This window comes from Lampris incognitus, chromosome 2, assembly GCF_029633865.1.
Source record: "Lampris incognitus isolate fLamInc1 chromosome 2, fLamInc1.hap2, whole genome shotgun sequence".
Lineage (NCBI taxonomy): Eukaryota > Metazoa > Chordata > Actinopteri > Lampriformes > Lampridae > Lampris > Lampris incognitus.
The window spans coordinates 78174387-78200574 of record NC_079212.1 but is presented as its reverse complement, the minus strand read 5'-3'; the positions used below and the strand labels follow the sequence as shown (position 1 = coordinate 78200574).

General features: G+C 46.2%; 2 protein-coding genes across 3 annotated transcripts in view; both read left to right on the top strand.

Annotated features, from left to right (window-relative positions):
- The window catches only part of c2h5orf63 (chromosome 2 C5orf63 homolog), a 39567-nt gene extending 21479 nt beyond the window's left edge, over positions 1-18088 (top strand). For both annotated transcript variants that reach the window (XM_056274913.1, XM_056274914.1), the window contains exons 3-5: positions 317-431; positions 17683-17739; positions 17825-18088. In XM_056274913.1, coding sequence (XP_056130888.1) covers positions 327-431; positions 17683-17739; positions 17825-17992 — 330 coding nt within the window. In that variant the 5' untranslated portion in view covers positions 317-326 and the 3' untranslated portion in view covers positions 17993-18088. The remainder of the gene's footprint in view (positions 1-316; positions 432-17682; positions 17740-17824) is intronic.
- Positions 18089-22060: 3972 nt separating this feature from the next.
- Positions 22061-26188, top strand: part of cept1b (choline/ethanolamine phosphotransferase 1b) — a 508560-nt gene continuing 504432 nt past the window's right edge. The window contains exon 1 of the mRNA XM_056274388.1: positions 22061-22216. The gene's annotated coding sequence lies outside the window, so the exon portion shown is untranslated. The remainder of the gene's footprint in view (positions 22217-26188) is intronic.

The following is a 26188-nucleotide window of genomic DNA, read 5'->3' as shown; positions in this document are numbered from 1 at the left end:
AAGCCTCCCCCTGCCAGTCACTCTCCTATCGGTGCAACATGGATTAATCCATCAACTTGAATGGTTCAGTTATAATTATTGAACACCAAAATTAATGGTTGATAAATTTATGAGACTGGTTTAATGAGACTGATTTGATAACCCTGTTGTACCCACACCCTAAATCAGGCTTGAGGTGTTAAATTACAAAGTTTGCTAAGCAAATCAAGTTATTGGGACTATTTACCAAGATGTTATTTAGTTCATTTGAGAAGCAGTCACCACCAGGTTTTTGTCTTTCTGTCTCATTAACTCTCTCGCTTTCTCCTTATGACAGGCTTGAGAGAATGAAGTGTCTGATAACAAGGAACTTTAATCCAAAGAATTCATCTCACTTGCTTCAAAGGCTGTTCTCCCAGAAGCCATTGCCAACTTTAACGCTCTTTACAAAGGTAAAATACATCACCTTTATAATTCACACAGTTATGCTGTGTGTCAAGGCTGAGGGTCGCTCATTCACTGGCATGAAACTGCTAATTTCATATGATTAGTGACAGAACATGAGGAACTCCGATTTAATTCTTACTAGACCTAAGCTTTTGACATGATAGCAACCCTGTTGACGTCAATTGATTCCCTAGTACGAATATTTAACCTCCAAGACCATGTAACTATATCTATATCTATATATATCTATATATATATATATATAGATATATATAGATATATATTGCTGTTGCTGTTAAAAGAACACATACTTTAAAGCTAAAGCTGTTTAAGTGCTTCCTGGTGGTAAGCAGTAAAGTTTGTTGGTAGGCATCAACGTTATATCTTGTATCAATAATTGCTTTATGATAAATTGAAGTTTTGTATGACAATGAAAAATGATAGTTATGTATTGTAACGTGCATGGATAAGTAGACACGTTGGTCCTTGACTAACGGGTCGGGCCCTTTAGTCGACTGGTTAACGTTGTCGCTTGCGGAGCGGGAGACACGGGTTCGTGTCCCGGCTGTGGCGACGGTTTCCCGGACTGCCCCTCGATTTCGCTAGGGTATCATAACTCAAGTTCTATGAGTGTGAGGCAAAACACTAGCTTTACTATTGATTCATGTGTGCTGACAGCTGATGTGTGCTGTTGGCCCCGATGGTGCCCATCCCTATAAAAGACTGCTGGCCTCATCATTCTGCTCCTTGAAGTCTTCAGCAAGCCCCAGGCCAACAGCAGGGCCCACAGGTCATAGAACTTGAGTTATGATACGTTATTATCTCCTTTTTTTATCATAGGCTCCGCCCTCTTGCTTGACCCATAGATTTAATTGCAAAGCGTGATATAGTCTACACGTTGCTGGCTTAAAAGAACCATGTTATATAAGCACACTAACCCTTTAGATCAACAACAGGCTAAATAAGCCCCTGGAGAAGTGGTAAGTATTAACACTTGCCTGGAGAAGACCCTCACCCCTACATTAAGAACAAAACATGATAGAGGGAGCTTGCAGACATGTCCAAGAGATCTATTACGACTACTAATTTCGGCTGTTCCTGTTAGGGGCCGCCACAGCAGATCATCCGTTTCCATTTCTTCCTGTCCTCTGCATCTTCCTCTGTCACACCAGCCACCTGCATGTCCTTCCTCTCCACATCCATAAACCTCCTCTTTGGCCTTCCTCTTCTCCTCTTCCATGGCAGCTCCATATTAAGCATCCTTCTCCCAATATACCCAGCATCTCTCCTCCACACATGTCCAAACCATCTCAATCTCACCTCTCTTGCTTTGTCTCCAAACCGTCCAACCTGAGCGGTCCCTCTAATATACTCGTTCCTAATCCTGTCCTTCTTCATCACTCCAAGTGACAATCTTAGCATCTTCATCTCTCCCACCTCCAGCTCCACCTCCTGTCTTTTCATCAGTGCCACTGTCTCCAAACCATACAACATAGCTGGTCTCACTACCATCTTGTAAACCTTCCCTTTAACTCTTGCTGGTACCCTTCTGTCACACATCACTCCTGACACTCTTCTCCACCCCCTCCACCCTGCCTGCCTGCACTCTCTTCTTCGCCTCTCTACTGCACTCCCCATTACTTTGGACAGTTGACCCCGAGTATTTAACCTCATAATAATAATAACAATAATAATAATAATAAATCGATCTTATACGGCGCTTTTCTAACACTGAAAGTCTCTGTACAATAAACGGGGTGAAACAAGACAACAGATAAAACACAACACAAACATACAGGGGTGGATGGGAAGGGGAGCTATGAGAAGGAGAAGCGGCAGCCACACACGACGCCAACAGTACTCTCCCACCTAAACACACAAAAGGGCAAGAAAAACAAACAAACAAACAAACAAACAAACAAAAACAACAGCACTGTACATGTTGCATTTTCTATATCTCATATGCCTTCGTCACCTCCACTCCTTGCATCCTGTCCATTCCACTGTCCTCCCTCTCTTTCACACATAGGTATTCCGTCTTGCTCCTACTGACTTTCATTCCTCTTCTCTCCAGTGCATACCGCCACCTCTCCAGGCTCTCCTCAAACTGCACCCTACTCTCGCTACAGATCACAACGTCATCCGCGAACATCATCGTCCATGGAGACTCTGGCCTGATCTTGTCCGTCAACCTGTCCATCACCATTGCAAACAAGAAAGGACTCAGAGCCGATCCTTGATGTAATCCCACCTCCACCTTGAACCCATCTGTCATTCCAACCACGCACCTCACCATTGTCACACTTCCCTCATACATATCCTGCACCACTCCTACATACTTCTCTGCAACTCCTGACTTCCTCATACAATACCACACCTCCTCTCTTGGCACCTGTCGCATGCTTTCTCTAAATCTACAAAGATACAATGCAACTCTTTCTGGCCTTCTCTATAGTTCTCCATCAACACTCTCAAAGCAAACGTCGCATCAGTGGTGCTCTTTCATGGCATGAAACCATACTGCTGCTCGCTGATCATCACCTCTCCTCTTAACCTAGCTTCTATTACTCTTTCTTCATGCTCTGGCTGATCAACTTTATCATCAATGGCGTCTCTCGTGTTGGAGGATCCATTCCAAGAGATTAAGGCGTGTGCTTGAAACGAAGATGGCTTGACAGTCCAAGGTGAGAATAGAAGAGGCTGGAACAGCGTGGACAGGGGATAGTAGGGGGTGAACCCGTTCTTGCGGCTTTCAGTTCTTGGTGGATTTTTCGGCGGCGGCGCTTTTCTTCCGCATGCGTTCGTTTGTCAGTTTCGACCTTGATGGAAGCAGCTAGGCAGGCAGCTCTCCAGCGCTTTAGATTTTCCGCTACTTTTTCCCAGTTCTTAGGGTCGATGTTGAAGGTGATCAGCATTTCCTTTATACGGTCCTTGTAGCGTTTTATGGGAGCTCCTCTTTTTCTTTGACCTTCAGTCAGTTTGGATTATAGAATTTGTTTTGGGAGTCTGTCGTTTGGCATCCTCTGGACGTGGCCAAGCCACCGCCGCTGGTGATGTTGAATTGTTTTCTCGATGGAAAGGAGATTGGCTCTTTCGAGAACTTGAGATCAACTTTATACATCTGTAGTTACTACAGTTCTGCACATCACTCTTGTTCTTGAAAATCGATACCAGTATACTTCTCCAATCCTCAGGGATCCTCTTCCTTTCCAAGATTGTGTTAAACAATCCTCTGTCCAGATGACACACTAAGTACCTTCCTAGATGTCTCCCTAACTATTCCTGAAGTGGTTGCCCAGCATCTGGCAACTCTTCACTACCACCCAGTGCCTGTCTTAACTGCTCCCTGAGCTCCACATAACATTCCTTCTTCAACTTCCACCATTTGATCTTCAGCTCTGCCTTCACTCGCTTCCTCTTCTTGGTCTCCAAAGTCATCCTACAGACCACCATCCGATGCTGCCTAGCTATGTTCTCCCCTGTCACCACCTTGCAGTCTCCAATCTCTTTCATATTGCACTTCCTGCACAAGATATAGTCAAGTCAAGTCAATTTTATTTGTATAGCCCAATATCACAAATTACAAATTTGCCTCAGTGGGCTGAACAGCAACACAACATCCTGTCCTTAGACCCCCTCATCGGATAAGGAACAACTCCCTAAAAAAAAAAAACCTTTAACAGGGAGAAAAAATAGGAAGAAACCTCAGGGAGAGCAACAGAAGAGGGATCTCTCTCCCAAGACGGACAACGTGCAATGAATGTTGTTTTCACGCAATTTACACAATACAACATTGCAAGAGATAACAGAATTATAATGGGCATAACATTCATGAAGAATGTGATGCACAGGATGCCAAGCAGTGTCCAGACGCCACCGGAACAGTCCAGGACCCAGGCCACGCGACCATCATCATCGTGTAAATAAGAAATTATATGGATTTATAAGATATATAAAAAGAAAATATGAGGAGAGGAAGGGCAGGCAGTGTCCAAGTGGCGACCGCCATCACCACGGAGACCTGGGAGGAGAACCGACTGCACGTGCACACAAGGGAGACTCACATGACACCATTCACACACAGAAAAAAAGTAGAAGACATCATGTAGAGAGAGAGAAAAGACATGTGAGAGAAGACAACAGTGTGCAATAGTCATTAGTTATAATCAGTTAAGTAATCAATTAGTCATAATCTATACTCTATAATCTTGTCAGCAGAACAGTGCTTGGTAAATTCATTGAGACAGAAAACCAACCCGCCATGCAGTACAGGTTGTGAAGCACTCAACTTAAAGGCAACTAATTGTAGGTTAAGACAAAAAGATGAGTTTTAAGTTTGGATTTAAAGGACTCAACAGACTCTGATTGTGTGATGGCAGCAGGCAGGTTATTCCACAACAACGGGGCCCAATAGGAAAAGGCCCTGCCACCAGTTGACTTCTTTTTAAATTTGGGTATGCGCTGATAACATTCATCACCACACCTTCAATTTCCAGCTTCATACTCATCACTCTGTCTGACACTCTCTTCACCTCCAACACACTCTTACCATACTCTTCCTTCAGAATGACCCCTACCCCATTCCTCCTCGTATTCACACCATGGTAGAAGAGTTTGATCTCACTTCCGATGCTCCTGGCCTTACTCCCCTTCCACCTGGTCTCTTGCACACACAGTATGCCTACCTTTCTTCTTTCCATCATGTCAGCCAGCTCTCTCCCTTTACCAGTCATGGTGCCAACATTCAAAGTTCTGACTCCCACCTCCACACTCCTACCCTTCCTCATCTCCCACTGCCTCTGGACATACCTTACCCCTCTTCTTCACCCTCGACCAACAGTAGCATAGTTTCCACCTGCACCCTGCCAGCCAACAGTTTCCAGTGGCAGTTGTTGGTATCCCCGGCCTGGACCGATCCGGTATGAAAATTTGATTCATGAGCCACATATTTGATTTTTCCACAAAACGCATGTAGACTGACTGGTCAAACTACCATGCCTCCATCAACACTTATACAAGGGTAAAGAGTTGGTCCATTGTTCCATGGCCAGGACAGAATCCACCTTGTTCCTCCAGGATCCGAGGTTCGACAATCAGTCAGAGCCTCCTTTCCAGCACCATAGAGTAGACTTTCCCAGAGAGGCTGAGCAGTGTGATGCCCCGATAATTGGAGCACACCCTCCATTCCCCTTTTTTAATTATGGGAACCACCACCCCAGTCTGCCATTCCACAGGTACTGTCCCTGACCTCCATGCGACACTGAAGAGGCATGTCAGCCAATACAGCCCAACAATGTCCAGAGCCTTCAGCATCTCAGGGCAAATCTTATCCACACCTGGCGCCTTGCCACCGAGGAGCCTCTTAACTACCTCAGAGACCTCTGCCAGGGATATGGGTGGGGCTTCCCCCAAGACTTTAGACTCTACTGCCTCCACTGAGGACATGTTAGCTGGGTTCAGGAGCTCTTCAAAGTGTTATTTCCATCGCCTGACAACATCCCCAGTCCGGTTCAGCAGTTCCCCTCCCCAGCTGAACACAGTCTGAGTCAAGTCCTGTTTCCCCTTCCTGAGTTGTCGGATGGTTTGCCAGAACTTCCTTGAGGCAAACTGAAAGTCCTCCTCCATAGCCTCGCTGAACTCCTCCCACACCTCAGTTTTTGCTTCCGCATCCGCCAAAGCAGCAGCCCTTCTGGCCTCCCGGTACCTGTCTGCTTCTTCAGGGGACCCCTGGGCCAACCAAGACCGAAAGGCCTCCTTCTTCAGCCTGACGGCTTCCCTCACCGCCGGTGTCCACCGGCGGGTTCTTAGTTTGCCACCTCGACAGGCCCCAATGACCTTATGACCTCAGCTCCTGCCTGCTGCATCTGCAATAGAGGCTTTGAACATGGCCCACTCGGACTCCATGTCCCCAGCCTCCCTCAGGATACACGAGAACTTCTTCCAGAGGTGGGAGTTGAAGACCTCATGGACAGGGGCTTCTGCCAGACGTTCCCAGTTCACCCTCACTACACATTTGTGTTTGCCAGGTCTGTCCAGCAGACTTCCCTGCCATCTGATCCAACTCACCACCAGGTGGTGATCAGTTGACAGCTCTGCTCCTCTCTTCAGTGTCCAAAACATACGGTCACATATCTGATGATAAGATCACAAAGTCTGTCATTGATCTTCGGCCTAAGGTGTTCTGGTAACAACTACACTTATGAACTACCTTGTGTTCGAACATGGTGTTTATTATGGCCAATCCATGGCTTGCACAGAAGTCCAATAACAAGGCACCACTCGGGTTCCGATCAGGGAGGCCATTCCTCCCAATCACACCCCTCCAGGATTATCTATTGTTCCCCATGTGAGCGTTGAAGTCCCGCAGCAGAACTATAGAGTCCCCAGGTGGAACCCTATCCAGGACACCACCCAGATACTCCATGGAGGCCTCATATGCCAAACTGCTATTTGGTGCATAAGAAAACACAACAGTCAGACCCCACCCCCCACCCCAGCCACTTGCAGTCATCTAGAGGCGACCCTCTCATTCCCCAGGGAGAACTCCAACATAGCGGTGCTCAGCAGGGGACTTGTGTGTATCCCCACACCCACTCGGCACCATTTTGTGGAGTTGGAGAAGGTGTACGGCCGTGTACCCTGGGGCACTCTCTGGGGGGTACTGCGGGAGTATGGAGTACTGGGGCAGTTGCTACAAGCCATCCGGTCCTTGTATAACCAAAGTGACAGCTGTGTCCATATTCTCGGCATAAAGTCAAACACGTTGTTGGTGGGCGTTGGACTCTGCCAAGGTTGTCCCTTGTCTCCGAATCTGTTTGTGATATTCATGGACAGGATCTCAAGGCGCAGCCAAGGTGAGGAGTGTGTCCATTTTTGGAACCTCAGAATTGCATCTCTGCTCTTCGCAGATGATGTGGTTTAGTTGGCTTCATCAGAACACGACCCCCAGCATGCAATGGGGCAGTTTGCAGCTGAATGTGAAATGGCCAGAATGATAGTCAGCACCTACAAGTCTGAGGCCATGCTTCTCTAGCAGAAAATAGTGGATTGCTCCCTCCAGGTTGGGGATGAGTTGTTGTCTCAAGTTAAGGAGTTCAAGAATCTCGGGGTCTTGTTCATGAGTGAGGGTAGAATGGAGGAGGAGATTGTCAGGCGGATTGGTGCAGCATCAGCAGTAATGCGGACGTTATACTTGACCGTTGTGGTGAAGAGGGAGCTGAGCTGGGAGTCAAAGCTCTCAGTTTTCCAGTCAATCTTCGTTCCAACCCTCCCCTATGGTCATGAGCTTTGGGTAGTGACTGAAAGAGTGAGATCGTGGATACAAGCAGCTGAAATGAGTTTCCTTTGTAGGGTGTCTGGGCTCAGCCTTAGCGATAGGGTGAGGAGCTCGGACATCTGGAGGGAGCTCGGAGTAGAGCAGCTGCTACTTCATGTTGAAAGGATCCAGTTGAGGTGGTTCGGGCATCTGATTAGGATGCCTCCTGGGCGCCTTTCTTTGGAGGTTTTCCGGGCACATCCAACTGGGAAGAGACCCTGGGGTAGACTCAGAACTCGCTGGAGGGACTACATGTCCAATCTGGCCTGGGAACGCCTTGGGATCCCGCAGGAGGAGGGCGTTGCTGTGGAGAGGGTCATCTGGAATGTGTAATGATCTGTGCCCTCTGGCTATGTTAACTTATAACATTAATGAAGCAAGGACGACTTCTCTCGTGCTGGGTGTTTATTCACCGACCGGATTCCGACTGACGTTGTTACGTACATCACGTGACTTTGTTGTGGCGCTACAGAAAGCCGTAAGGGACATTAGCAAATCAAATATTACTAGCAAATATTACATCTCCCTTTTTCTGAAAAGTGCTGCTTTCTCTGCAGAGATACAGACCACGTTGAGCACGTTTATAAGCGAATACAATCTTAATAAGAAAGAATATGAAAGTGGAACTCTTATATAACTGGACTGCAACAAAGTAGTGTAAAACATTTCCTTCACTGTCTAAATCTGACACCGTAATAACATTTCATCTTTTTTTTCTTCATTTCATTACTGGTAACTGCAAACAGCAGGTAGGTACACAAGGTAAGTGAACGCTGTAAATATTTCTTTTCAAAACATAGCAGGTATAGTACAGGTTGGTGTAAAATTCTCTCTTTTTTAACATTCATAAGTCAAGGATTTGTCTTGGTTTGATCGTGCGACCTGACCTCGTGGTGTAACCAGGCTGTGTGTCTGGTTGTCGCTGATTGTTCGTGTCTGGAGGTTCAGCATGCTCTTGCTGATGGGCTTGTGTGTTGTTGTTAGCGCTGGTAACAGTCTGCTGTGAAGTGTGTGTGAGTGTTCACTCTGCTTTGTTGCAGGTGTTGACGGTTGCGTCGGTAGATCTGACCTTCTTTGATTTGGATGTGGTAGCTCGTCTGTGTTCGCTGGTCTTTCCACAGTTGCAGGTCTCCAGGATCCATCCTCCTGCCGGAAGCGGATTGGTGTGCCTGCGGGCAGGTGGGGCAGAGGTTTGGCTGTTCGGTTGTAGTATGCCTGCTGGTGCTGTTGACATACCTCTCTCCTTTTGTGAACATCCTCCTGACTGGCGATCTGTGGCTGCAGGTGTTTTGCTGTTGATGGGCGAATGGACCGCAGCCTCCGACTCATCAGTAGCTGTGCCGGTGATTTCAGGTTGTCCACCGGTGTGTTGCGATACTCCAGTAAGCTCATGTAGGGGTCTTTGTTCTCAGCTTTGGCTTTGTCCAGGATGCGTTTGGCCGTCTGGACAGTCTTCTCGGAGAGGCCGCTGCTCTGTGGGTAGTGGGGGCTTGTGGTGGTGTGTGAGAAACCCCATGTCTGTGAGAAGTTGCGGAACTCACCAGAGCTGTAGCACGGACCGTTGTCGCTGATGATAGTCTCGGGGATTCCGTGTCGAGCCATTGCTGCTTTCAGCTTCATGATGACGGCAGATGAGGTGCAGCTGTAAAGTCTCTCTAGCTCGAAGAATCTGGAGTAGTAGTCCACAGTGACTATGAAGTCCTGTGAGTTCCATGTGAATAGGTCTGTGCCTATCACTTGCCACGGCCGCTCGGGTATGCCGTGTGACATCATTGGTTCCTTTGCATTTGCGCTGCGCCATTCTTGGCATATGCTGCAGTCTGCTACCGCATCCTCGATCTGTTTCCCCATGCCAGGCCAGAACAGTAAGTCTCTTGCTCGGCATTTGCTTTTTTCCACGCCAAGGTGGCTGGCATGGATGCGCTGTATCATGTCCTTGCGAAGCTTTTGGGGGACAATGATTCTCTCACCTTTGAACAGGATACCGTCCATTTCTGAGATTTCTGCTCTGTGGTTCCAGTATTCCTGGATGCTGGGCGGGCACTTTTTCTTTGTGTCTGGCCAGCCAGTGAGTGTGGCTCGTCTGAGTGCGGTGAGCTGTGGATCTTGCGCTGTTTCCTGCTTGATTTCTGTGAGTCTTGTGTCGCTCACAGGGATGTTGCTGAGGACTGTGTGCACTTGGGCCTCCATCCCTTCCTGTAGGTCACTGTCGTGGTGTTCTATTGACTTGCGTGACAGTGTGTCGGCCACCGGTATGTCCTTACCGGGGCGGTGGATGATTTGGATGTCGTATTTTTGGAGCGCCAGGATCATCCGTTGCAGCCGGGGTGGTGCTGCTGCCAGTGGCTTTTTTAGTATTGCCTCCAGAGGCTTGTGGTATGACTCCACAATCACTTTTCGTCCGTACATGTACTCGTGGAACCTCTTGCAGCCGAAGACCACAGCCTAGAGCTCCTTCTCTATCTGTGCGTAGTTTTCTTCAGTGCTGTTGAGTGACTTGGACGCATAGGCAATTGGTTTGCCATCTTGGAGCATGACAGCCCCAAGGCCACTTTTGGATGCATCCACTTGGAGTCGCAGCTCTTTCTGCGGGTCGAAATATTAGAGTACTGGACTTGGGTGCTGTGTAATGAGATTCTTCATCTCTTGGAACGCCTTGTCGTGGACTGCATCCCACACAAACTCACTGTCCTGTTTCAGAAGCTGTCTGAGGGGTGAGTTTATCTGTGAGAGGTGTGGAGCGAATCTGGCGAGGTAGTTGATTATGCCGAGGACTGTCTCCAGCTCTGCTTTGTTCTGTGGAGGTTGCATGTCCTTGACCGCCTTCACCTTGTGTGGGTCTGGTTTGATGCCTTCGTGTGAGAGCGTGTGGCCGAAGTAGCGTACCTCGGACACGCATATGTGACACTTGTCGGGGTTGAGCCTCACCCCTCGCTCCCTTGTGCGCTTCAGCATCGCTCTAAGACGCTGGTCATGTTCCTCTTTAGTCTTGCCGAACACTAGTATGTCGTCCACTATGGCCGTCACACCGTCCAATCCTTCATATGTTTCATACACGCGTCTCTGGAACTCGTCTTGAGCGGACACGATTCCGAATGGCAGTCTGAGGAAACGATACCTGCCAAACACTGTGTTAAATGTCGTCAACATTGAGGATTCAGTGCTCAGTTTGATGGCCCAATAGCCTGACCGCGCGTCTAACACGCTAAAGTACTCAGCTCCAGCGAGCTTTGTGGTGGCGTCCTCCAGCGTGGGGAGGGGGTAGTGAGGTCGTTGTATCACTTTGTTAAGAGCTCTGGGGTCTAAACACACTCTAAGTTTGCCTGTCTTTGGCTTCTCAACAATGACGAGTGCGTTCACCCATTCTGTGGGTTCTGTTACCTTACAGATTATGCCGCCTTTCTCCATGCTGTCAAGCTCGTCCCTCAGTTTGCTGCATAGGGCGATGGGGATTCTGCGTGGTGGGCAGACGACCGGCGTTGCATCTGGTGTGACGCGGAAGGTGCACTCGCCTGGGAACTCTCCTATTCCCTGGAAAACATCTGCATACTCATCCATTATGCTCTGTGATGTGACATTGTTTTCCTCGCTCACAGCCATCACTATTTTTACCAAGTTTAGGTCATGGCATGTTTTCATTGCCATGACTGGTTGGGCGTTTGTGTCAATGACGTAAAAGTCCAGCATCATTGCATTGTCTCTGTACTTACATTTGAGTTTGCATGTGCCTTTCACGCTCAGCGCGCCTCCTCCATATTCAGTGAGTCTGTGTATTGCTGGTTTCAGTGTCACATTTTTGAACAGCGCCTGGAACAGGTTGGTGGGAATAGTATTGGCCTGTGCCCCAGTGTCTAGTTTAAACTTTACCTTCTGTGGAGGTGTGCCAATTCCAACCTCTACGTAAGCCTGCTCGTTGCTTTTTCCGTTGTTCTCTATTGAGATGCAGTCTATGTACAGCTCTGTCTGTTCTCCCACAGCGGTGCTCTCCACTGTAATGTTGTCGAAGTACAGTTCTTCCTGCTCTCTGTCAGTGGTGTACTCTTCTGGGTTCTCTCCGACAGCATGTACTGTGCCGCGGTAGTACTTTGTCTGTCCCTGGGAGCTAGACTTGCATACTTTAGCAAAATGATTGAGCTTCTTGCATTTAATGCATTGTTTACCCTTAGCTGGGCAAGTGGCTTTAGCGCCGTGTAGCCCTCCACAATAGCTACACGCCCTGGCGGCGGTGCTAACGTTACCCTCCCTTTGTCTGAAGTTAGCGTTAGCTGCTTTGGGTGCGTTCGGTTTGTAAGTCTTTCTGCCTATTGCGTGCACCGTTTCATGTGTGCTGCCCTGGCCCATAAACTTTAGCTGTTGCTTTGCTAGCTCGTGTGAGCGGGCTACATCTATGGCTTTTTCTAGCGTTAGCTCAGCTCCCTGGCTAAGTAGCTTTTCTCTCACTCTGGGTGAGTTGGTGGCAAACACGATGCGGTCCCTGACCATCTCGTCGGCATTTGGGTAGCCACAGTCTTTGACTAGGAGCTTTAGCTCAGTTACAAATCGTTCGAAGGATTCACTCTCTCCCTGCATCTTTTCATGAAATTTATATCTGGCATAAATCGGGTTTGCTTTGGGGGTGATGTACTCAGTGTACTTATCGTAGTACGTTTCTAGCTTCTTGGCTTGTTCTCCGCTGAGTGTCCAAGTGTTGTGCACATCGCGCCCTTTTTCCCCTATCCAGAGCAGGAGGTAGCTGCATTTCTCCTCTTCGTTCTTCCCGCGCAGGGGGCCCTTGAACATTAGCTCCGTTGTTTGTCGAAATCGTCTCCATGCTTCAGGTAAGTTCGCCGATTCCCAGTCCATCCGTGGAGCTGGAATGCCGTACGAATCCATATTGGGTATTTAAACTCCGCTACTCTGACACCATGTAATGATCTGTGCCCTCTGGCTATGTTAACTTATAACATTAATGAAGCAAGGACGACTTCTCTCGTGCTGGGTGTTTATTCACCGACCGGATTCCGACTGTCGTTGTTACGTACATCACGTGACTTTGTTGTGGCGCTACGGAAAGCCGTAAGGGACATTAGCAAATCAAATATTACTAGCAAATATTACAGAATGCCCTACTTAGCTTGCTGCCACCGCGACCCAACCGTGGAGAATCGGCTGATGATGAGATGAGATATTTGATTTTGCAAAGGTTTAACGCTGGATGCCCTTCCTGATACAACCCTCCCCATTTACCCGGACTTGGGACCGGCAGTAAGAATGCACTGGCTTTTGCATCCTCAGTGGCTGGGTTGTGTCTGCTATAATGATACTACATTGGAATTCTGTGACGTTAACTATAACCTACCTCAGGGCTCGATTCTTGGCCCTGCACTTTTCTCTGTTTATATTTCACCTCTTGGTCAAATTATACGTAAATTTCCATTGCTATGTGGATGATACTCAGATGTATGTGCCTGTAAGGGCTGATAATCATACTCAAATGACACATTTAGAGGCCTGCTTGGATGCTGTAAAAAGTTGGATGTCACTAAATTTTCCTGCTTATTAATTCGGATGGCCCTGCTAGACACAAGCACCAATTTGATCAAATAATATTAACGCTCAACATCTATATTATTTCACAAAGCATGGCAGCCAAAAATCTTGGTGCGACATTTTATTCCAACCTTTCCTTTTATATACATATATATATACACTACCGTTCAAAAGTTTGGGATCACCCAAACAATTTCGTGTTTTCCATGAAAAGTCACACTTATTCACCACCATATGTTGTGAAATGAATAGAAAATAGAGTCAAGACATTGACAAGGTTAGAAATAATGATTTGTATTTGAAATAAGATTTTTTTTACATCAAACTTTGCTTTCGTCAAAGAATCCTCCATTTGCAGCAATTACAGCATTGCAGACCTTTGGCATTCTAGCTGTTAATTTGCTGAGGTAATCTGGAGAAATTGCACCCCACGCTTCCAGAAGCAGCTCCCACAAGTTGGATTGGTTGGATGGGCACTTCTTTGAGCAGATTGAGTTTCTGGAGCATCACATTTGTGGGGTCAATTAAACGCTCAAAATGGCCAGAAAAAGAGAACTTTCATCTGAAACTCGACAGTCTATTCTTGTTCTTAGAAATGAAGGCTATTCCATGCGAGAAATTGCTAAGAAATTGAAGATTTCCTACACCGGTGTGTACTACTCCCTTCAGAGGACAGCACAAACAGGCTCTAACAGGTACTATTTAATGAAGATGCCAGTTGGGGACCTGTGAGGCGTCTGTTTCTCAAACTAGAGACTCTAATGTACTTATCTTCTTGCTCAGTTGTGCAACGCGGCCTCCCACTTCTTTTTCTACTCTGGTTAGAGCCTGTTTGTGCTGTCCTCTGAAGGGAGTAGTACACACCGGTGTAGGAAATCTTCAATTTCAAACAGGCTCTAACCAGAGTAGAAAAAGAAGTGGGAGGCCGCGTTGCACAACTGAGCAAGAAGATAAGTACATTAGAGTCTCTAGTTTGAGAAACAGACGCCTCACAGGTCCCCAACTGGCATCTTCATTAAATAGTACCTGTTAGAGCCTGTTTGTGCTGTCCTCTGAAGGGAGTAGTACACACCGGTGTAGGAAATCTTCAATTTCTTAGCAATTTCTCGCATGGAATAGCCTTCATTTCTAAGAACAAGAATAGACTGTCGAGTTTCAGATGAAAGTTCTCTTTTTCTGGCCATTTTGAGCGTTTAATTGACCCCACAAATGTGATGCTCCAGAAACTCAATCTGCTCAAAGAAGTGCCCATCCAACCAATCCAACTTGTGGGAGCTGCTTCTGGAAGCGTGGGGTGCAATTTCTCCAGATTACCTCAACAAATTAACAGCTAGAATGCCAAAGGTCTGCAATGCTGTAATTGCTGCAAATGGAGGATTCTTTGACGAAAGCAAAGTTTGATGTAAAAAAAATCTTATTTCAAATACAAATCATTATTTCTAACCTTGTCAATGTCTTGACTCTATTTTCTATTCATTTCACAACATATGGTGGTGAATAAGTGTGACTTTTCATGGAAAACACAAAATTGTTTGGGTGATCCCAAACTTTTGAACGGTAGTGTATATATAAACAATCACCAAGACTGCCTTTTACGTAACATAGCTAAAGTTTGGTCTGTCCTGTCTATGGCTGATGCAGAGACTCTAATACATGCATTTTTTTCATCCAGACTTGGTTACTGTAATGTTCTGTCTTCAGGTCTGCCACATGTGAGAACTAAAAGTCTTCAGATGGTTCAAAATGCTGCAGCTAGAATCCTAACTAAAGCAAGACAATTGGAACATATTACACCTATTCTTGCCTCCCTTCGCTGGCTTCCTATCCATGTTAGATCAGACTTCAAAGTGCTTCTGCTGACTTAAAACATCCTAAATGGGCTTGCCCCATCATACTTGTCTCATCTCCTTAAACCTTACATGCCATCTCGTTCTATCCCCCTCAAAATACAGGGCTCCTGTGTACCCAAAGTTAAAAAGAAGGTAGCTGGTAGCAGGGCCTTTTCCTATTGGGCCCTGTTCTTGTGTCATAACCGACCTGCTGCCGCCAGATGGTCCGAGTCTGTTGAGTCCTTTAAATCCAAACTTAAAATGTATCTTTTTAGTAGTTGCCTTTAAATTGAGTACTTCACTACCTGTACTACATGGTGGGACAGTTTTTCTCAATGGATTTACAAAGCACTGTTCTGCTGATGAGATTATAGAGTATAGATTATTAACTATTGCAACTGTTCTCTCTCACATCTTTTGTCTCTCTCTGAAAGATGTCTTCCCCTGTCTCTTCTCCCATGTATATGAATGGTGTTACGTGAGTCTCCCCTGTGTGCATTTGTAGTCTGTCCTCCTGCCAGGTCTACATGGTGACAAAGGTAACATGGCTTGGGTCCTAGGCTGTTCCGGTGGCATTCCATGTTAAGTACACTGAGCGAGCCATGAAACCGGAGTCAAATTTCATATATATGTGCAAACCTACATGGCCAATAAACATGTTTTTGAGTCTGATCTGGACACTGCTTCATGTCCTCCTCATCATATTCTTCATATATCCTATAATTTCATTATAATGCCTTTATATTCTTTCAATGTTGTGTGCTGTAAATTGTGTTTTATTTTGTACACGCATGTCTGTCTGTCTTGGGAGAGAGATCCCTCCCTCCTCTGTTGCTTTCCCTGAGGTATCTTCCTATTCGTTCTCCCTTTTGAAGTTTTTTTTATTTTTCAAGGAGTTGTTCCTTATCTGATGTGAGGGTCTAAGGGAAGGATGCTGTATTGCTGTCAAGTCCACTGAGGCAAATTTTGTAATTTGTGATACAGGGCTATAAAAATGGACTTGGATGAACTATGTTGCTCTTTGACTTTTTTGAGGAGATGTGGGTGGGGACAGGTTAATCTGACAAACATTGCATTTAGCACAGTAATCGAAGAGGCTATGGGGGTACCCCTGGTCCTCTCCAACAGTCAAACACTGCTCCTCTCCAACAGTCAAACACTGCTCCTCTTGGTCTTTGACACCATGCTCGACCAAGAGGTATTAGTGTGAAGGTATACTTGGGCGGCAGGATTCTCTGTGAGGATTCCCTAGTGGCGGTTCCTAAGGAGTTGGGATCTGATCCAGTGTGTCCACCGGAACAGTGGTAGTCCCTTTTCTAATGGAAGACAGGCTCAAGGAGACGCTTGACTGTGGATGCTGCTGATGTGGCACCACTCCTCTGGCCAGTGGGACATTACATCCCAGCTGGCTTTTTTTCTTCATTGCCTGGTGAAAAAGCCTGTAATCTCACAAGAGTTTGGGACCGAAGAGCTGCTTGGCTGACAGCTGATGATGTTGCTGTTCTAACTGTCAAATAGGATTGTTAGAGATAGCCACATATGGTGCTGCCGCAGGGTGGACCATGCCATGATCATCCCTGCCTCTATTGCTATCAGCTAGGTGAGGTGGGAGTCGGCACCCGCCATCTGCCCTACCTTCCCTACAATCTCCTCTGGGGAAAGGGCTCCACTCCCACCAAAGTCACCGATAAAGAGGAGCTCAGGTAAGCAAATCATGTTAGCTGCTGCAGCAGACCGCAAGGACTCTTTCTCACCACTGTGCTCCTGGTGATGTTTGGGAAGTCCTTCCTAATCAGTCTCATTGTGTGAGATGAGTAGCATAATAGAACACCGATTTGGATGCAGCATTGGAAGTGAGACTGGGCTCATCCAAGCCGATAGCAGACTCCTCTGCATCACTCTGCATGAACACAGGATCTAATGAGATGGGTTCAACAAAATGAGTGAAACCTACATTACACTCTTTGACGGCCAGGGCTGAACAGTTGGCACAGAAGGAAGGATCTTTCACCACCCACTTGGTGTGTCCATTGCCCAGGAAAATAAAACACTGGATGTAGGCAGTCCTGACCCGCTAGGTAGCCAGAGCAGGAGGAGCAGGGCATCGGAGGAGCAGGGCATCAGAGGTACTGGCCCTAAAAAAGGCTGTTTTTCATCAGGCATGAGTAGGAAAACTCATGCTTTCAGTATGATTTCCCTCTTCTGTTGAGCTAAAGATGAAAGGAGAGCAGAATGGTGTGGGTAGCTGTGTTTTATTGGTTTGGGCAGCTGTCGAGACCGGCAGTGTGATTGGCTATTGGCTAACATGAAACATTGATTTAAAGTGTGCAGATGCATACATCAGTAGCAAAGCAAGAAGGCAGAGCTGCTGGGAAATGGGGCTTAATCATCATCATCGTCGCCGTCATTTCACGGATAGCGATGTGATGTTTTTCTTTCTTTAAATGTAACATTTGAAAAACTGAAGCTAAAACATTACCTTTGATAGTGAGGGCTGACTCGTTTTGAAAAGTTTGAAAAATATGTTGAGTAAAAAATAAATTCATTTTAAGTAGGAATTTGTCTCTCTGGTATGTTATGTAGGAGCAGTGTCCATTGTGCGACAGTGCAAAAGAAGTCCTTGAACCATATAAGCACAGAGTGAGGATCTTAAATTTCTAGTATTGTTTAAAATATCGTACTCCTTAACTACAATTCTCTAACTGCTTTTTATTCTCCACTTCAGTATATTTTCCAACAGGTTGATATCACGTTATCTGAGAACAAAGTGTGGTATAACAGATACAGGTATGACATCCCTGTCTTCCATTTCAACGGACGGTTCCTGATGAAGCACGGAGTCAACACGGCCTTACTGGAGCAGCAGCTGTCTGAGGCAGAGAGGGAAAGATGATATCAGCCATGGACTCTATCGAAGAGTTACTGAAATGTCTTCCAGAACAACGATTGTAACTGTTGAAATGACAAATAAATACTGTTGGCATGAATGATCAAACAATGTGGTGTGTTGATGCGTGTGCAGAGATTTGAGGTGATGCAGCAGCATGTGCATGGTTGGTGTAGGACGATGGGCCTAAGTAGCCGGTTACTTGGTATGAGAGTTTGGTTTGAGGCTTCCTTCTCCAACTTGTTGGCATCCTGCAGCCGCAGAGCTCCAGGCAAACCCAGCACCCGGCAGTGTGTGGGAACTGTGGATGTGGGGCACTGGATAAACGTCATGCCAATGTCCTTCACTTAGTGAATAAGACTTTTGCAATTACACTGTAAATGCTAAAAGTTAGGTTTACTTTAAAAATTAGGAAACCGATTACACTTGGGAAAAGTAAGTAAATGAACTTAACTGTGTCAAGTTATGTGAAATCAAAGTCATTTCACTTAACTTGACACAACTAAGTTCATTTACTTACTTTTCCCAAGTGTAATCGGTTTCCTAATTTTTAAAGTAAACCTAACTTGTAGAATTTACCGTGCATGAAAGAAGGGGGTGCGGGGCGGTTACAGACCACTAAAACGAAGAATCTAGATGCAGATGCCGTCAGATATGTCTAATCCAGGGTCCCAGACAATTGAATCAGTTCATCCGGACACAAGGTTTGGTGGGAGAAACGTTTCATCTCTCATCTAAGTGACTACATCAGTCTCAGCTGACTGCAGCTATCCCCAACCTCATCCCCGACCTCATCCCCGACCTCATCCCAACCTCATACCCAACCTCATCCCCAACCTCATCCCCAACCTCATACACAGCACTGCTGCATAACGACTGAGACACGGACAGGTGGCTGGTCATGGCCACTGCCAGGTAGAGGAGCAGGCAGAGGAGCGGGCAGAGGAACAGACAGAGGGGCAGGCAGAGGAGCAGGCAGAGGACCAGGCAGAGAGAGGCGCAGGCAGAGAAACAGACCGAGGAGCAGGCAGAGGAATAGGCAGTGGACCTGCCAGAGGAATAGACAGAGGAGCGGGCAGAGGAGCAGGCAGAGGAGCAGACAGAGGAGCTGGCAGAGGAACAGACAGAGGAGCAGGCAGACGAACAGACAGAGCAGCTGCCAGAGGATTAGGCAGAGGAACAGGCAGAGGAGCTGCCAGAGGACTTGGCAGAGGAGCGGGCAGAGGAGCAGGCAGAGGAACAGACAGAGGAGCGGGCAGAGGAACAGACAGAGGAGCAGCCAGAGGAACAGACAGAGGAGCTGCGAGAGGATTAGGAAGAGGGGCGGGCAGAGGAGCAGACAGAGGAACAGGCAGAGGAGCGGGCAGAGAAACGGGCAGAGGTGCAGGCAGACGAACGGGAAAAGGAGCAGGCAGAGGAGCAGGTAGAGGAATGGGCGGAGGAACAGACAGAGGAGCTGCCAGAGGAACAGACAGAGGAGCTGCCAGAGGAATAGGCAGAGGAGCGAGCAGAGGTGCAGGCAGAGGAACAGACAGAGGAGCTGCCAGAGGAACAGTCAGAGGAGCTGCCAGAGGAATAGGCAGAGGAACAGGCAGAGGAGCTGCCAGAGGAGCTGGCAGAGGAACAGACAGAGGAACAGACAGAGGAACAGGCAGAGGAGCGAGCAGAGGTGCAGGCAGAGGAACAGACAGAGGAACAGACAGAGGAATAGGCTGAGGAGCGGGCAGAGGAACAGGCAGAGGAGTGGGCAGAGGGACAGACAGAGGAGCAGGCAGAGGAGCGAGCAGAGGTGCAGGCAGAGGACCTGGCAGAGTAGCAGACAGAGGAGCAGGCAGAGGATCAGGCAGAGGAGCAGGCAGAGGAACAGACAGAGGAGCTGCCAGAGGAGCTGGCAGAGGAACAGACAGAGGAACAGGCAGAGGAGCGAGCAGAGGTGCAGGCAGAGGAACAGACAGAGGAGCTGCCAGAGGAATAGGCAGAGGAGCGAGCAGAGGTGCAGGCAGAGGAACAGACAGAGGAATAGGCTGAGGAGCGGGCAGAGGAACAGGCAGAGGAGTGGGCAGAGGGACAGACAGAGGAGCAGGCAGAGGAGCGAGCAGAGGTGCAGGCAGAGGACCTGGCAGAGTAGCAGACAGAGGAGCCGGCAGAGGATCAGGCAGAGGAGCAGGCAGAGGAACAGACAGAGGAGCTGCCAGAGGAGCTGGCAGAGGAACAGGCAGAGGAGCGAGCAGAGGTGCAGGCAGAGGAACAGACAGAGGAGCTGCCAGAGGAATACGCAGAGGTGCAGGCAGAGGAACAGACAGAGGAGCAGACAGAAGAGCAGGCAGAGGAGCAGACAGAGGAGCAGGCGGAGGAGCAGGCAGAGGAGCAGGCAGAGGAGCAGACAGAAGAGCAGGCAGAGGAATAGGCATGTGACAGGGAAGCCAAGGATCAGAGTGAGCTGGGAAGTGTAGTTCGTAGGGTAAGCAGAGAATAGCATGCAGGGAAACAGGAACTTTCAGGGAGGGTGCAGGGAGGTAGTGTATGTGCCATGACATGATGATGATGATGAGGAATGATGATTATTTCAATTAATTACGATGATAATAAGATAAGATAAACATAACACTATTATAAAGTGAGACTGTCAGCTACTGCTGGGGCTCAGTCAGTCAGTTAATGCCAAACAGTGTAGTTCCCTAAAACTTTCACACCTTTGGCTGACTATTCTAACGTGAACTAGCTGACGTTAGTGTTGGCTAAGCAGTGAGTGACCTAGGTCCATGTTGTAACATAATGTTAAAATGATTAGGCTAAGGGTTCCCTTGATAAAGATGCTTGAAAAGGCTACAATAGGTTACATCCGTAGCTCTACTGTGCTACAGTGCGTGCCTGCTTAAGTATTAGCCTAGTGCAGGGGAAGGATAGTGTAGCTGTCGTGTATTGATGACGTCATTACGTCGCGCTTTGATGCGGAACGAGAAGGAAGAATAAATATGGAGTAAAGTGAAGTGATGTGAAACGTGGCTCTCGGTGTGCGTATGATTTAATTCGGTTCTACTCGGCATAATATGCAAGTTAGAAGTGTAACAGTGGCAGTGGGCCTAGTAAATGAAGACCAGTGAGTCATGTTGGGATGAACACCATCCTGCTACCAGATGTATTAGCAGAATTAGCAGGAACAAAGCATGCTCTGCAACGGTCGTTCACTGAGCTTTACCTGAGCTGCCCGGCTCATCCATAATGGTGACTAACCAACTCTAACATTCATGCACACCATTACTGACTAAAAACCACTTAAACACACACACACACACACACACACACACACACAGACCAAACTGTAACACGTTACACTTTAGGTAAGAACTACACTAAAGAACACCAACACTACCATACCAATACAGTACACCACCAGGTGGTTGAAGTGAGTTACCCCCTTCCACGTAAAGCGCTTTGGGTGTCTAGAAAAAGGCCATGTAATGACGATGATGATGATGATGGTGATGATTTTTATTATTATTATAACCCAAAATTTCCCAAACCAGGAACTGCTCAGCATAACATGAACTTGCCGTTACAATACTTTTTATTTTCAATAACAGGCAACAAATTGTCCTATGTTTATTTTCAGGTATGTGGCCACTATTATAATCTATATCAAAGAAAGTTACATCGGTTCATCTGGACACAACGTTTACTGAGAGAAACCTGTCATCACTCATCTAAGCGACCTCTTCAGTCTGGATGAAGAGGTGTACGGTGTACGGGACAGACACGGGCACTGCCATGTAAAACAAACCTCTGCCCGTCGACTCCTTCCACGATGGGACAGACACGGGCACTGCCATGCAAAACAAACCTCTGCCCGTCGACTCCTTCCACGATGGGACAGACATGGGCACTGCCATGCAAAACAAACCTCTGCCCGTCGACTCCTTCCACGCCAGTATTAACGGACAGGTTATCGGGAAATCCCGCTTCTTTGGAATCGCTGTGCGCACTCCTCCAGTCCAGTAGGTGGCGATAATACACCTTTCAGTTGAACGTCAAGCGCCTAAATGAAAAGAGCTAGAATACCCCGGCCCAGTCAGACAGCAACAAAGTATAAGGACGTCTGATTCACGGCGGCTAAACGGGTTCGCTGGGCTTTTTGAAAGGGAGTCTGACAGTAACGCCGTGCACTAGACTTCTGCGGGAAATGCCTTGACTGCCACCGCGGGAAGCTCCGCTGGCTCTTGACTTGTCCAGGTCAGTCCTGTATGCGAAGCGTTGCCATGCTCAGGGCTTCGCTAGCCATCCTTCACCTAGCTAGCTAAACCCGACAGAGGCATAAACGCTGAGATTTCATTGACGCTCAAATTAAAGATGATCCTCAGAGGCGCTGTTAGCATCTTGGCCATGGGGGGCTCAGCCCAGCCCAGCCCAGCCCAGCCCAGCCCAGCCCAGCTCAGCCCAGCTCAGCCCAGCCCAGAAACCTTTCGATGTTTACCCCATAGCTGCACCATGTTGCGTTATTTCAGAGGAACATGCGTGTGGGATGTAAGACACGAAGGCTCCGGTCAGGTGCATAGGCTGGCTTTCACAACATGACCTTAAAATAAACAGAATGAATGCAGCCTGAGTTCTCATTCAACTCACTTGTTATTTTTATGTTCAGCCGCAGGTTAACAAAAAGTAGGAGTCTTTGCGATGGTGAAGCAGCCATAAGCTAGGTTGTGTGTTGCCAGTGCTTTGTTCACCAACCCTGGTCTCACAGCTTCGGCCGCTGTTGTGTGACAAGGGCTCCTTTCAACTGTGACAAACTGTTAACTCTGTGTCTTGTCCATCTGATACCCTCCTCTTCTTCACCTCTCTACTAGCTCTTCTGGTGTCTTATGTCTGTCAGCCTCTTCATCTCCTCTGCTGTCTCCTGCTCTCTTCTCCTCTCTGCTGCCCTGCTCATAGAAACAATGCGGTCAGCATATGTCGACCAGAGTCTAACCAAGTCTCTCATTTTGTTGATGTGATGATTAGATCATGAACACGTTATTTATCAACGTATTTATACATAGACTTAACCAGTTATTAGACCAGACCAACCGATATCAGATTATACAAACGCAAAACATGAATGCACTCGTCCACCCCACAGGGGCTAAACTGTCGTCGGTGCTCATTATTCATACGGCTGACAGTCACACGACACAGACAGCAACACTGTTGGGTGACAGCTACAGGCCAGTAGACAACGCAGCAACTGATGTGCATCAATCAGCTGTCTATTGCTATTTATTACTTACACCGCAGTAGGTAATGTATTACTTACTTCATTACTTACTTCATTACTTACCTCATTACTTACTTCATTACTTACACAGTGGATTCTGTGCTGTCTCCATCTGATGACATCTGTCTTCACGCCTCATCCCTTCCACTGTCTGCTCTTGTTGCTCTTTCTAGTTCTCTGCCTCTCTCTGTCTGTCTCTCTGTCTCTCTCTGTCTGTCTCTCTGTGTCTGTCTCCATCTCTCGCTGTGTCTCTCTGTGTCTCTCTCTGTATGTCTCTCTCTGTCTCTGGTCTCTCTCTGTCTGTCTCTGTCTCCATCTCTCTCTGTATTTGTCTGTATGTCTCTCTCTGTCTCTCTCTCTCTGTCTCTCTGTCTCCATCTTTCTCTGTGTCTCTGTCTCTCTGTATGTCTCTCTCTGTCTGTCTCTCTGTCTCTGTCTCTCTCTGTGTCTCTCTCTGTATCTCTCTCTCGGTCTCTGGTCTCTCTCTGTCTCTCTGTCTGTCTCTCTGTCTCCATCTCTCTCTGTATCTGTCTGTATGTCTCTCTCTGTCTCTGTCTCTGTCTCTCTGTCTCTTACTCTGTATCTGCCTCTCTCTGTCTCTGTCTCTCTGTCTCTCAAATTCAAATTCAAATAGCTTTATCGGCATGAACAAAAATATGTTGTTGCTAAAGCAGTTTGCAGAAGATAAAAAAAAACTGACTGCTTCAGTAGGCAAAAATATGGAACCTGCTTATGTGATGACACCTACTGTATGTATTTAATATGTGATGTAATGTGAATTTAATGTGTATTCAATATGTGATGTAATGTTTGAATCTTCTGCAAACTGCTTCAGCAACAACATATTTTTGTTCATGCCAATAAAGCTATTTGAATTTGAATTCAAACATTACATCATATTGAATACACATTAAATTCACATTACATCACATATTGAAGGTAGGGTTAGGGTCTCTCCATTCAAGGTAGGGTTAGGGTCTCTCCATTCAAGGTAGGGTTAAGGTCTCTCCATTCAAGGTAAGGTCAGGGTCTCTCCATTCAAGGTAGGGTTAGGGTCTCTCCGTTCAAGGTAGGGTTAGGGTCTCTCCATTGACATACATTGCGCTGTATTTTTGATCCAAGCACCAGCTGTAGGTGCCCCAGTTTTCTTTCAGTTAAAAGCTGTCATTCATTTTGCCTGCAATATAGCAAAATCAATATTTTGTTATTATTTGGTTTGAAAATTGAGATCTGTTGGATACAAGTGTAGCAATATCATCTTGGAGTCTAGTGGAATAGTCACGGAAAAAACGATCATGATTTTTTGACCATCTGCCTCTAGATTTTCTCAGTTTTGTTACACTCCAAATACAATGTGTAAGTGTTCCTTGAGTCAAGTGTCCGGCGTATTACTATGATATTTATTCACTTTGATGGGGGTTACACAAGTCCACATCAACCACATGTGTTGAAGTAGCTTTAAATGAGTATTGGCTGTTTTTGCTTATTTGGGCCTCCTCACAGGCTGTGTTCCAGTCATTATTTGAAATGTCCTCTGTTCAGCCTGCCCTCCATGCATTACGGCTGGATACTGTGGTCTCGTTAGAGCCAGATGCGAGCCACTTATTTGATAATGAAATCAATTTTTTTTTACATTTTAATAAACTTTATTGGAAAATATTGATATGTACAAATACAACAGACATGCACTCCACAAAATGGTACAGCAAGAAAGGATGCTGAATAAAAAAACAAATACAAAACAAATCTACGAGGGATTATGAAAATTAGAAAACAACCCACACAAACAAACGAAAGAAAAGAAAGGAGAAAAAAACTAACAAAAGAAACAAGTGACATCATTTCCCTTTGAAAATATCCTTGTACAGCTTAATGGTTTTGTTCCTTTGTTTAGTGTCACTGAAAGTCAGACTTTTAATATCTTCTTTAAATTCGTATAAGAAACCAATAAAACCTTTGTAAATCGGCATTTGTGTATATGAAATTTACCATACAAAATTAACAAATTCACAATAAATTCAATGTCTTGTTTTCCATGTTTGAAATACATAATGACATGTTTAAATTCAATTTTGATGTTATTAATTTTACACAATATATAATTTTCCATTCGGGCCCCAAAATTAAGGGAGTGTATACTATGGTAAAATAAATGTGTTAAAGATTCTGGTTCATCATTACAAAAGCTAAATTTGTTATCAGTGTCTAAGAATTTAGAGAAATACAAATTTGTTGGATTTATATTGTGTAAAATGTTGATGTGCACTTTTATCTTGTTAGTAATACAGAACTTATATGGCAATAAGGATGTGGTCTTCAGCCAGTCGATGTCTATAAAAATGTTGTCCCAAAACGCTGTCCCAGATATGTTCCTTCTGTCATAAGATGTTGGTTGTTACATTCAGAGTTCATCATATCAACACCGTTTATCACCAGCAGGGCTTCTCCTCTCCGTGCTTCTTGGAACTGGAGATGACTTGTCATTAGAAGGGACATGCCATCAGGAGTAGATTTTATTACATAGTTCAACTCTTTGCTTGTAACAGGGAAGGATTTGATAAGAAGGAAACGTTCATAGCTTAACAATACGCCCCTAGTGTCAAAGAGATCATTTACATAAACAATACCTTTTGACAACCCAATTCTGCTTAAATATAGATTTTTTCCTAACTGTAATGTCTCCATTATTCCATATAATAGTTTTATGTGGGGAAAAATTATGGGAGTAACATAATTTCCCAGCTAGGAGAGCCTGTTGGTAAAATTTAGATAATTTTAGAGGCAATTTGGTAATACAGAAGTTACAGGTGAGTATGAGATGAAGTCCACCCAGTTTTCTAAAAATATTGTATGGAATAAAATACCAAATAGAGTTTGGGGCTTTAAGACATTCCTTAATCCATTTATCTTAAATGTGTTATTTAAATCAACAAAATTTAGTAATTCAAATCCCC